The sequence below is a fragment of the Lodderomyces elongisporus genome, chromosome 6 (assembly GCF_030384665.1).
Source record: "Lodderomyces elongisporus chromosome 6, complete sequence".
NCBI classification, from domain to species: Eukaryota; Fungi; Ascomycota; class Pichiomycetes; order Serinales; family Debaryomycetaceae; genus Lodderomyces; species Lodderomyces elongisporus.
The window spans coordinates 822062-835412 of record NC_083678.1 but is presented as its reverse complement, the minus strand read 5'-3'; the positions used below and the strand labels follow the sequence as shown (position 1 = coordinate 835412).

At 36.5% G+C, this 13351-nt stretch overlaps 5 protein-coding genes across 5 annotated transcripts; 3 read left to right on the top strand and 2 right to left on the bottom strand. All coding sequences in view use genetic code 12, as the record gives it.

The window, feature by feature from the left end:
- Positions 1–3614: 3614 nt before the first annotated feature.
- On the top strand, positions 3615–6392 carry PVL30_004787 (uncharacterized protein; the record flags this gene model as incomplete). The annotated part of the gene is made up of 1 exon (XM_001524886.2): positions 3615–6392. One exon carries the CDS (start codon positions 3615–3617, stop codon positions 6390–6392), a length of 2778 nt encoding a protein of 925 aa, XP_001524936.2.
- A 277-nt stretch (positions 6393–6669) lies between these two features.
- Positions 6670–7617, top strand: PVL30_004786 (uncharacterized protein; the record flags this gene model as incomplete). Its single annotated transcript, XM_001524885.2, has 2 exons — positions 6670–6676; positions 6965–7617. The coding sequence occupies 2 exons, from the start codon at positions 6670–6672 to the stop codon at positions 7615–7617; spliced, it is 660 nt and encodes a 219-aa protein (XP_001524935.2).
- Positions 7618–8311: 694 nt separating this feature from the next.
- On the bottom strand, positions 8312–9598 carry PVL30_004785 (uncharacterized protein; the record flags this gene model as incomplete). The annotated part of the gene is made up of 1 exon (XM_001524884.2): positions 8312–9598. The coding sequence occupies one exon, from the start codon at positions 9596–9598 to the stop codon at positions 8312–8314; it is 1287 nt and encodes a 428-aa protein (XP_001524934.2).
- Positions 9599–10194: 596 nt separating this feature from the next.
- PVL30_004784 (uncharacterized protein) lies at positions 10195–11652 on the top strand (the record flags this gene model as incomplete). The annotated part of the gene is made up of 1 exon (XM_001524883.2): positions 10195–11652. The coding sequence occupies one exon, from the start codon at positions 10195–10197 to the stop codon at positions 11650–11652; it is 1458 nt and encodes a 485-aa protein (XP_001524933.2).
- Positions 11653–11839: 187 nt separating this feature from the next.
- PCL5 (PHO85 cyclin-5) lies at positions 11840–12952 on the bottom strand (the record flags this gene model as incomplete). Its single annotated transcript, XM_001524882.2, has 1 exon — positions 11840–12952. One exon carries the CDS (start codon positions 12950–12952, stop codon positions 11840–11842), a length of 1113 nt encoding a protein of 370 aa, XP_001524932.2.
- Positions 12953–13351: the final 399 nt, after the last annotated feature.

The following is a 13351-nucleotide window of genomic DNA, read 5'->3' as shown; positions in this document are numbered from 1 at the left end:
GAGACTATAAATTTTATCGGGAATTAACAATTTTTATCTTCCATTTCAAATTTTCTAAGGTTGAAGTTTAGTAATGACGTAGCCAGCCGCGTCTGTTGACACTATTATTATTATTATTATTATTATTATTATTTTTCTTTCTAGTGTGTCTTTGTAATGTTTGTATTTGGTAATAGTAATTGGGTTATGTAGAATGAGCTATGTTGCCGAGGTAAATAGCAACTATGAAACTCGATATCACTTTAAATTTTCTTCTCAAGTTTGTTACACAGAGAGTTAAAGGGAGAGGGCAGGGTAAATATTTACAGCGAGTAATAGTGTGTGAGATGGTAATCGTGTGCTAGACAAGCACTCAGTCTAGCAAACTTCATCAAGTAAGAAAAATTGTACCAAAGAAGTGAAAGAAAAAAAAAAGGAACAAAAAAAAAGGAAAAAAACTAAAAATAAGATATAAGAAATAGACGACAATATAGAATTTCTTTCCTGTTTCTGTTTCTGTTTCTGTTTCTCTTTCATTTGCTGAGAAAGAACTCTAGTTACATACGAAATAATACAAGCTACTACTCCTCTATTTTCGTTTTTTATTTGGATACTGTTTAGAAAATAAGTGTTTGTTTGACGTGACAGCATCTGCTAGTAGATATATATGTGTGACACAACTGAAATTATGAAACTCTCACATACATGAAATTGCATCGTCGATTAAAACTTGATGCTCATTTGGGGCGGGTAACTGTAATTTTTTTTTTTGGGGGGGGGGGGGGGGGGGGGTGGAGGAGAGGCGAGAGGGCGAGAGGAAAAGAAGGGCGATGTAGTGTTTAAATTATGTAATAGCTTAGGTAATGCACAATTTATATACAAAAATTTACTACATCTTTTGTGAAAAGAAATTGTGTATTGCTTTATGCAAAAAAAGAAAATGTATATATATATATATATATTGAGATCACGTGATCTGATGCTGTTTTTATCATTGGTAATTGGTAATGAGGAAGTAGTAGCTGGTTTTCAATCACTAATAGAGAGAGACACTATGGTGATGGTAAGTTATCTTCATAAATATTTTACAAGACTATGTATATGCTGTTATTAATTAGTCAAATTGTCCTTTTTTTTTTATTTATTCATTTAATTTATTTGTTTTTTTGAAAAAAAGAAAAAAAAAATTAAAGAATTGAAACTGTTGTTGTAAAGCTTAAGTTGGAGATATATACATACATATATGTATGTAGTTGTGCTGTTCTCTCTCGATTTTCCCTTTGATTGGATACTGTTAATTAACTTTTTACAGTGCTATACATGTTTACCAATTAGAAAAGTTGTATGTGTTTGACTAGGAGAGGGAAGGAGGGAAGGAAGAAAGGAAGGTGGGTGTGTGGGTGGGTGGAAAATAGTTTTACCGAGGAATATGTGCACCTCACACTCACTCACTCACTCACTCACTCACTCACTCACTCACTCACTCATTTTACTCATTTTACTCATTGACTCACATATAAATTCACGTATAAACTCACTTTCCTCTGTTTCTTCTTCTAGCTCTTCTCATTTTCGTATTCCAATTAGCTGAACGGCTATTGAAAAAAAAAAAAATGGAAGAAAAAGAACTATCTTAATTCCGTATCAGCCGCATGTGCTATTCCATCAGTAAAAGAGAGAAAAAAAAAAAGAGGAGACGAGAGGGGAGAATGGCAGACTGTGAAGGCGAAAGAAATAAATAATAAATTAAAGATAAAAAAATAAAAAATAGAAAATAAAAATTATTAAAAAAGAAAATATATATAAAACTTTTTAGTGCAGAGAAGTTACAAAAAAATAAAAAATAAAAAATAAAAAAGAAAAAAGGAATCCAGCCCAAAGCATCAAAAGAGGCGGACAAGTATAGAGAAAATGGTGGTTTGGGATATGCTATACTATACCCAGTAAGACAAACTATAGACGAAGGAAATGTATGTGTGTGTGTGTGTGTGTGGAGAAAAGAGGGAATGGAGGTTGTTTCCACAATTGGTTATGGAGATCTGCAGTAAGTCACTATTTCCTTTCCTCTTCCCTTATTTCCCTTATTTTCCTTATTTTTCTTTATTTTTCTTTTTTATTCATTTAAAACAAGATTGAATGGAAACTTTGAATTGAACAATAGGACAATAGGACAATAGGACAATTGAACAATAGGACTTATCTGACCGGAAAAAGAAAGAGAAAGAAAGGTATAGGTCTAATGAGAATCGTCTAAGTTACAAAGATCTTGTAGTACATTGTGCACTCTCACTGCTTCCCTCTCTCTCTCTCTCTCTCTCTCTCTCTCTCTCTCTCTCTCTCTCTCTGTCCTTCTCAATTTTTTTTCTGCTACTGCTGCTGCTGCTGCTATTGTCATTAATTGCTCTTTATTGTTAGAGACGGAAATGGTAAGGTGGTTAAGTTTCGAAATTAGGTTGAAGAGTTGGCCAAGCTATTTCTTTGACTCTCGTCTGGTGCTTTGTGTGTTTTGAAGCCGTATTCACAAAAAACTATGAAGAATAACGGAATAAAAGTTCGTAACAAATCGAGCGAATGGTACGGGGTGAATAAATAGACACGTGGTTACAGTTCATTAGTCTCGTGCAAACTACAAAGCTACTATAACTGTTAGTTTATAACCACCAGCTACCGTAACCTAATATTGCTTCATACAATGTAAGTATAATCCCCCCCTCCTCCCTCCATTCAGTATAACACAGCACAAATCTAAGTTCCAAAGATTTACACACACATATATATACACATACTTGTATATACATATGTATATACATATATATATATGTATATATGTATACACCTATATATATAAATTGCTAGAGATTTCCTTTCCTTGCCGTTTCATAGTTTCTCTATTTCCAACTTTTTTTTTCCCCCCACAAAATCCAATCTCTCCAAATCTATTCTAGAACCGCACATACACCTCCCACACCTTTGCTCTCCTTAGTCACTAGAACCACCACCAAGCCAATTATTGATACTGCTACTGTTGATTCCAGTTAGCATCCAGTTGGAGGTACAAATAAACAAATACAAAACTGTATAAATATATATATATATATATACAGTTATCGGCAAAGCAACATTCATCAACAACAACAACAACAACAGCAAATCAAGAAAAAATTAAAAACTAACAACAACAACCACGGAGAATAAAAAAATAAAAAGTATCACACAGACAAGCAAATTGTATACTCCATTAGACGAGATACATATTCTATCACGCTATAGTCAATCGATACCACCCACACTATTTAACCCTTTCATTCCTTTTGACAAACAACAACCATAACTATATAACCAACACTTTGACTAACTTCAACAAACACACTTTCATTATTACACGACACAGCCCTTTAGCACAATATATTTTCATCTTTTTCCTTCTTTCATTGCCTTTTATTTTTTATCTTTTATTTTTTATCTTTTCTTTCTCTAAAAACAGTTTAAGAAGAACCTGACTACTATTCTACAGTTGTTCAAATATCCAAGCATTTCCTTTTTCCTCTCGCATTCACACTCACACTCACACTCACACTCACACCCTTTTACCATACTGAAATACAGCTAAGCCTAAGCCACTATACCTACAATTTATGACTACACTATTATCCTCATCACCTTCAACTCAACCACAACAACAAGAATCTCAACCTATTGCCAACCACAACAACAACAACAACAACTACAACAACAACAACAACAACAGTCACATAAATAGTCACCATGACAACGAGGCACACAGTGATGACCTATCTCAACCGAGAACGCCAATTCCTGCAAACGCACAAAACATCTCCATATTGCTAAACTCAGCCAAGTCCACCGCCACGAACACCAACACCAACAATGTAGAGCCCAACTTTAGCTCCCAAACAGCACCAGTAGTAACACCTCGCTCATTGGCGTCTATTTTCACAAGAAGAGTATCCTTCAATAACTTAAACCCTGAAGATGACTCAAACGTATCCCCAAACCAACCAATCTACAACCAAATAGACTCACCCAACTCAAACTATACAACCACCTCACAACCGCAAACAAGCATCAATTCACTACTATCAAACACCCACAATAATCAACTGCAGTATAGTAAAAAACCAGAGTTCCTATTCAATAGCCAAGCATCGCCTTTCCAAACACAACAGCAGCATCAACATCATTGCAAAAAACGATTGAAACTACCCAAACCACCCGAAAAATCAATCTTGAAGAATAAAGTATCACAACAGCAGATTGACCATAATGCAAGATACTTTGGTAACATTGAAGGTGCAACAATAAACTACCACAATGATGATAATGTAGACGAAGATGCCGATGACGAACAAGCAGTAGCTGATGAAGACGAAAAAGAAAAAGAAAAAGAACAAGAAACAGAAACAGAAGAGCAAGAAGAGCACGACAACGATTACGATAACAATAACTTGCTGCCATCTCTGCATTTACATTCCAATTCGCACGCCAATTCGCTTCTGCCACCAGGAGGGAATAAACCTCGAAGAAAATCATACGCCGAAATGACAGACGAAGAGTTGATGGCCTTGGATCCACAGTTTCTGACAACAAGGCCAAGAACTGCCAACTTTGATGCATTCAAATTCGATAGCCAAAAGACTTACTATAGAAGCGAGAGACGCTCCTCCTCCTCCTCCTCGACTTCACAAGTTGCCGCAGCTCTAAGTAATAAACAACACCAACTAGCACAATGCTACCCCACTTCAAATGAAAACAATTATAAATCAATTGCATTAACAACCCAACACCGGGAATTCGACCACACGGAGTATGGAAGAACCATAATCACGGTGATTTCAGGAAGAAAACACACTTGGCACTCCACCGATTGGTTATTAGGAATTACTGAAGAAGCAAATGAAATAACGCCACAACTTCCAACTGCTGACATTTTTTTAGTGGATGGGGACTATTTAGTAGTCACTTGCCTCATATCTAGGAAATTTGTCAAAGGGTACAATTCTAGATGGAGAAAAAAAACCATGGATGAGTACTTGAAAGAGAAATGTTTAAACTTGATTGAATATTATCAGATTTACTTGGCTAGACTCAACCTACGCGTAAAGCTAACAGTTGAGTTTGTTATTGACGACGACTTGAACCCAAATAGTACTAGTACTAATACTACTAGTAGTAGTAATACTGCTGCCGGCAGCGGATATAAATTCATGCTCCACCACATATACAAGCAATACCAACCAAATATCATTGTTGTTGGTAACAAATCTTCGAACCTCAACTTCAAGTACCCTTTAAAATTAAAGAAATCAGTTCACGACGAATACATGATCAAGTTGTCATCTTATATTGTCAAGTACTCAACGGTGCCAGTGATTTTGGTTGGTGGAGCTAGTTCCAGTTTCACAGGGTTCAACGAGAACCTCTTTACAAAGCAAAAGCTGCCCACTCCTCCATCACAGGTACCTAAAATCACATTTAATGACGATAAGAATATATCGCCCAATCAATCATTTGCGAATCCTCCTGCATTCGAAACACCAACTACGACTTTAGGGGCTAGGGCATCAAAGACTGATGGTAATAATAATGGTTCTTGCCGTGATCGTGATCGTGATCGTGATCGTGATCGTGGTCTTGGGAGTGATAATATCAATGATATTGATGATACACATTCAATGTCGAGTTCATCAATTGAGTCTGTCGAATCATTCACACCAAAAGAATATACAGATGTCAATAATGACACTAAAAGTATGAACAACACTAACATCAGCACTAATAATGGAGATGCCGATGTTGATGAAGTATCATCAACCATAATGTTTCAGATTGATTCAATACCATTCAACTCTCCTGCAAAGTACTTGGAATGGGTTTCCTATATCTCCGACCAGTCATACAAGGACTCGCAATACTACCTCCGGGCCATTCAGTCGGAAGATGGCTCGATGAAAATTGATGATCGAATTCATCAAATCTTTAGATCCAAGTCGTATGCTGGCGTAACACACAATTCATTAGGTGGATCCTTCAGCAGCCATGGGGGTGGGGGCTCATTTCTGAATCAAAACCATGGTGGATCAATGGGATTGAGTTCAGATGATAGAGTATACAAAGTCAAATCACTTATATCCATTGAAGATGACGAAGAAGTCAAGAAAAGAAAAGAGTTGAGAAGGGAAAATAGGAGAAATGGAAGTGGCGCATCAGGGACGGGCTCTAGTTCCAGGTTGGGTTCCAAATCTGGCTCCGGATTTATGTCATTGGGAAAAAATAACAGTAAATTAAGCCTCAGTAGCTCTAGAAGCAGCGACTCGAACGAAAAGGGAAAGAAGCAGAAAAAAGAAGTTGGGAAAAAGACGTCTTTCTGGAAAAAGATTGGCTTGAAAAAGTGAAAATTATAACTCGGGGGAAGATATACCGTTGCAGGCAAAGCTAAAAGTGTGTCACTATACTCATACAGTTACGTTTACCACTATTTATTTAATACATATATATGTATATATATATATTTAAATTTCTAAGAGACTATTGCTTGTTGTTCTTTTTCTGTTTGCGTTTCTATTTACTTTATTGTTCTGTAGCATATATTTAAGCTCTGGCACAACAGAATTTAAATATTATATAAAAATTACAGATTTGTATATTTTCAAAATGTACGGAATGTGAATGATGATAAGTGGGTTAGATTCAATTGGATTTAGCTGCTCCCGTATAGATAGGTTCTCAGAGCCATGAGAATAATCAATGAATGAAAGAAGAGCCGCGCAAGCTCCTATCTTGACCGCAAAATTAAACAATCTATTTTTGTCTTTCCCTCCCTCCTCTCCTCACCCCCAAACCAATAAATAAATATATATATATATATATAGATAGATACATACATACATATACATATAATTCAACAAATCAAAACTATTAACTTTTCTTGAGACATAGTGCATGATGAGAAATGCAATTTGTCAAGTGCGGTCTTTTAGGACAATAGCTACACCGTTGCTCAAAGAGCTCCGCACTTCCGAAGAAATTTCGAAATATCTCAATACGCCAACGTGGTCGATAAAGCATTATCTTCGCCCCGTACCTTCCACCTCGCCTGTCTCCAACAAATCAGCCAAGGAGATTTTTGATAAAATGGTTAAATTATCTGGACTATATTTGGATGCATCTGCGCCACCAGAGCCTGTTTCAACTGACCTGCCTGAGGTACAAAAAGCTAAACTTGCCAAAATAAATGAGCGAGAAGGATTGATCAGATCCTTGAAGTTGCAAATGATGTTCATTCGTCATTTATACGAAGATGAGTCAGAAATTATTGAAGATGTGCATGCTAGTGCTGGGGATCATGGTGTAGAGGAAAGTATCAAACTGGACAAGCTAAGAAAGAAAGAAGAAGGAAGAGGCGAGGGAGAAAATCCAGTACCTGGAGAAGAACAAGGTGGTGTCGTTGGAGCATTGAGGGAGAATGACATTCAATTTAGGTTGATTGCTAGTGATCACATACCGTGTACTCCATTGACTTTGAAGGAGTTATTAAGGCAAGTTGATGAGATTGACCTGAAGGTTGATGCTGGGAAAGGTGAATTGGGATTCAATATGGATAGGTTGAAAACATTGTAACAAAACAAAATAAAAAAAAAAAAACGAAAAAAAACAACAGAAAATAAACAACAGAAAATAAAAATAATGCATAGAGCTTGTTTAGGGGGAGAACAAAGAATAAAACTGTCGTAGGAGAAAAGAGTTAAAGGATAGAGGGGGTCGGGAAGCAATGCAAAAGTATTGAGAAATGGCAAAGATATAATAATAGGGATAGTAGTAATGCTGGTGGTGATCTTGAACATAATCTTTCAACACGAAAAGGAGTTCCTTCGATCTCTATTTTCCTGTTATCTTTCCGTTTCTTGCTAAATTTCTCAATATAGATGGATATATGTGTCGAATATTGGGACTTTAAGGATTCAGAAACTGTTTTGCTCAGTTACCGGGGATCAATTATCTGGCTACATCCGTGAACTTCAAATTCCGGATTGACAAATTTTATCTCGCATTGGCATATACCTCGTCGGCCTTTGCTTCCTCAAACAGTACATGATACTGATCTCTGCAATTAAACTAGAGCAATCGAAGCTGTTTGTTTTTTTTTTTCGCTTTCTTCTTCACTACCCCCCCCCCCCCCACTTTTTGTATTTCTTCCTCGACATGGTCCAAAAAAAAATAGGCATGTCTTGAACAGTTATTTATGGGTATTGACTTGAAAAAAATGCAATTTAAACCGAAAGGTTTTTTTTTTTTATTGCTCTCTCGCATTAATCTACTTAACTATGAATAATACGTATATGAGAAGTGCTCCAATTCCAACAATTGCAGAGTCCTTGGCGCATTCTCTCATCAAACCTTTATTAGCTATTTTCTTTTCTTTATATGCTGCAATAGGCAAGACATTTTGCAAATACAGTGTTTTTTTCATATTCATCCAGAATATTATTATGGCTGAAATCACAGCAAGTGTGAGGTACACGATGATATTGATATAGGGCGTTTGCAAGTAGCAAATATCTGTATAGTAATTCAATTTTTTTTCTGCATCAGTCGTAAAACTCAACAATTGCACTGCTGGGTATTTCCGGCCCATTGCCATCGATATGGATTTCACTGTGATTTCCCTTATACCTTCTTCGTGTTCGATATCACAGTAATCATGATCGTCACCGGAAAATATAAGATCAGGTTTGACTGTTTCCATCAAATGGTTAGAGATTTGTGAGGTCAACGAGTTTTGGTATTGATAACCATGTCCCAAGACATCAAACCTTGAAGTTTCTCTATGTGGACCACACGAAAGCTTTGGATCTCTAAATAAGGGAACATGGGTTAATAAAATCCGCGGCGACGTCTTTTCTGGTAATTGAGAAATATAATGCTGCGTTGGGTTCTTGATAATATCCTTTGTGGACGAAAGACTGGTGGTGTCCAACATGATCAAGTCTACTCCATTAATCTTCATTGAGTAATTAGGTTGTCCAAATGTTCTTGTAAATCTGTCTCTTACATCTATTCGGATCAAATCGCCAAATCCAATATCATGGTTACCAGGTAAATTGGTGTACATGTGTTGACGAGGTGGAAAAACCGAACGGAATCTTTCCACTTCATGAGCAAAATAATCATCTGTAGATCCCCTTCCATTGTCCAAAAGATCGCCAAGGAAAAAGATATATTCTGGATCAAGCTTATTGAGGAGAGCCCGGTAGTTTCGCTTAATGTATTGATCAACGGTATGCTGTGAAAGTTTTAGTAAAGGACCATTGCGACCAGGATAAGTATGGTTGTCAATCAATTGAGGGTCAGCGATAAGAAGTATATTGGTCTGCTCGGGGAAAACGTTAATGCCTGTGTTTGTATCTTTGTATTTACTCGAATCGTGCTGTACGCTGAGTCGCGGCCATTCACATTGCAGTGCTGCCCTATGAGGCACTATGGTTTCATTGAAGTAGAACACAACAAACCAAGTGGCTAAAAGCACAAGAAGAAGTTTCCCTGACTCGCCATAGCGCAGGTATATATTTCGTTTTACTGAATTCCAAATCTTTGAACTCATTGTTGAGGACTAGGAGCGAGCAAGTGAAGCAGATAAATCCAGTCAAATGAAAATTTTTGAAAAAGAAAAAAAAAAAAAAAAAAGATTAACAAAACAAAAATTATCTGAGGAATTTAAACTGGTAGAGAGACCGTGCTGAATGAGCGTGAGGTTGACCCGAATGATGTTCTTTTAAGCTCAACAGGTTTGCATACTCATTTTTCCAGATCTTGGAAATGGTGGTGGGAGGGGAAAGCAGGGGGTAGGGGGGGAATTGAAACGGCAACGCGAATGAGGATTGGACTTGGGAGACAGGTAGTTGCGGAGACAAAACTATTAGAGATTAAAAAACAAAAAAAAATTCGGTTACGTCAGAGGTTTTTTGGGGGAGAGCTACCATGGAAAGAAAGGACGCGATCATTTTTTTTTATTATTATTTTTTTTTTTTTTTTTTTGAACACACCATTCCTATTTTAATCAGGATGAAAAAGTATAGAAGCGACCATAACGATAGAGAACTCGAACCAAAAAACTATTTTTTTCTGTAGACAGATTTTACCTTGTTTCGTCTAAATCTGTTTTTTTTTAAATAAAAAAAAATACTTAGACCAATCGAGATGGGGTATTTAGTAACAGTACTCATTGCAGTTGTAATTTTCTATGCTGTTCTTAGTGTAACAGATTACTTTAAAGCTGTACCCGATGAGTACTTGCGACATCAATCTTTTCAAGAGCCAACACGATTGCCACATGAATCACCTATTTACAAGCTGAGCAAGAATGCCACGCTTAGAGTTGGCTTGGATATACGTTATGATCATTATAAGATTCGGCTGGGCAATTTAAATGACGTGTGGACCATATTAATGGACCATGTATCTCGCAACTCAGAAGCAGGACTGACTGAAAACCTCATAGAAAAAAGCATTTCAGTCAACGGGGTAAAGGTGAAATACACGTATATTAACCATTGTATTTCAGAATGGAAAAAGAAGAAGCAAGAAATGCAAAAGGAAAAGGAAAAGGAAAAAAATACGGATACTGTGCGACTAGTGGAAAGTTTTAATATTCCAATAGAGTATGAGGTTGACTCGAAATGGGTTATTGTTGTGCTCATAGGGTTTGTCACACAAACTCAAGTTCATTTCTATGAAAAAAGGTGTAAAAAGCCAGCTAATGGATTGGACATTTCTGAAATGCTGTTTGACGAAGAACTGGGAGAAGACGAGTTGGTGTTTGAAAACAAGTACATTCCAGAGAAGGATAAAGGAATAGCTTTGAAATACCTGAAACAAATACGGCCTGGGATTGTAACCCAAGTTGAGTATACTCAATTGAATATTATAAGTGCAGTTGCATCTACGATCAAACATCTACCACCTGCATTTGACCTTTTGCGAAAGTCCATGGCCATTGTTTCTTACCCCGATTTTATAAACGTCTCCAATTTGATTGTTAAGTTACTTGCAGGGTTTGTCTCAAACATGAATATAGAGATCTTGCACGCATCAAGTGTTGGCATTGAAACAAAGATTGGCAGTGAAGTTGAGATTTTGTCCATACCTGAACAATTGGTCAATCGTTACAATTTTTTACACTCTAGCTCGATATCAAATAAACTCAATTGGCAGCTTCTAAGTCAAGGTATTTTCAAGTCCAAAAGGTTAATATACATACAATCAAGCCTCGAGCTGCCGCAGCTTACATCAAAGCAACGCAACCAATTAGCAGTTGCAATGAAGTCGCGTGTTATACACGAATATGGAGTCTTCAATATACTCGGTCCTGTAGTGCTTACAGATTACTATGAGTATAGAATGTTTGGAGCTTCATTTGGCGGTGTTGCGCAAAGTTTGGAGATCAAATTGGTCAATGTTGACCGATTAATGGCAGGCAGTTTAATGGTGCGAGGATATACAATTGGGAAATCCGCACATTTTGTGAATGATAAAGAGGCAACATTGCAGGAAGAAGCAGTCTCGAATCAATTTACAAAAAAAAGTGACGGTTTCATGCCTCTTCCATTAAATATCAGAGGAAAATGGGGTACTGATGGATGTTTGTACATATTATGAAATTTATAGGGTATTTTGAGATTTGAGTCGATACCTTGTTTTCTTCCACTTTGCTTTCATTCTATTCCATCTACGCCCTTGTTTTTCTTTTTCTTTTCGTAAAAGTCGTTAAAATAACTATAAAATATGTCTTTATATATATATATATATGTGTGTATCTTGCATAACATTTGTGCACTTCATGTTATCAAGCTCTAACTTTTTTAGGTATATGCGAAAGGTCTATATTCGCTTGTTCCATGCATCTTTTCCTGGACTCCAAAACAGCTTGATTAGTATCAGTAGAGATAAACACAGAAGATTGTGATGATGATGATGATGATGGTGGTGATGATGATGATGGTGATGATGATGATGATGAAACAGCAAAAATTTTGGAGCCTTTTTGGCTGCTAAAAAAACTGCTAAAACTTATTTTAACAAGATTCAAGCTGCTCATGTTTAGATCTTTGAAAAACTTATACCACTTGACAATTTTTGCCGCGTTACTGGATGTATCCAAGTCCCAAACGATTTCACTGGAAATGGTGGTGAGCTGCGCTACATTATTGCAATTGCCAATGGCAGTGGGCCCTGTCTTAATAAATTGTGACTTGATGAAGTCGTAAGCAAAAATGAGCAAAACATTACACCAATTCTCATACTTGTCGCCTGAAAGAACCAATTCGTAATTCAATTGACTTAATACTGTGATTTCCATATCACGTAATTGATGGAGGTTTTTGGAAGACTCGGAATCAACGCCGCAAATTTTGCACCATGACTTCAAGGAGTAGTTGTGGTCCTGGTTGAACTTCGATGCAATAATGAGCAAAACCAAAAACATTTTTTTGGAATCGATCATGGAGCTGAAGTGATAAGAGACTCTTCTTAAGTTAATGAGCTTGTAGATGTAATAGCACGTGAGTTGCAATGAATGAATTGAAGTTTTGGACCTTCTCAAGATCTCAATTATGAATAGTCTGGTATCCCTCTCAACAAACTTAACTTGCCCATAATGTGATGTTGTATAAAGGATCTTGAGCAAATTCGTAGCGCAGTTTACAAGAATGGAGTTGAACTGTGCCTTACTTAAGTTCGCCTTGTAGTATGTGTGGTGGTTAGGTGAAGAAGGGTGAGAAGATGTGCTTGAAGATCCAATTGTTGAACTTGGTGTTAAACAGGATTGTATTGAAATGTTCGACGAACCAGATGGGACGACTTCAGGTGGAGTCAAAAGTGAGCCAATGCTCTCATCTTGCTTGACGACCCTTGTAAACTTTCTTTGTCCAACTTTGGTTGGAGAATATGGTGAATGCATGATAATAATAAAAATCAAAATAATGTTGTGTAATAAACTTATGCCTCCTTTTTTCGACCTAAAAGAAAAGAAAGAAAGAAAAAAAAAAGCGTGATAGCTAATCCTAGCCAGAAATGAACTTTGCTGTAGTGGAACCGTATATGTGAAAGATAAAACAAAAAAAATAAAAGACAGCCCTTCTTCTCTGCCTCTCAAAATCAAAATAAAAACCAGCTTCTTTTATTCAGCTATTTCTGAATAATAGAAGAAAAAAATAAAAACAATCGTAATCCTCACTAATGATTTTTATTTAAAAAAAAAAAAAATGTGGTTAAAAATGAAAGAACCTAGTAGTAGTAGTAGAAGAAGAGGACGACACTTTGCATTGGGAAGGTAATAGGTAATAGTTAAGTATGTGAA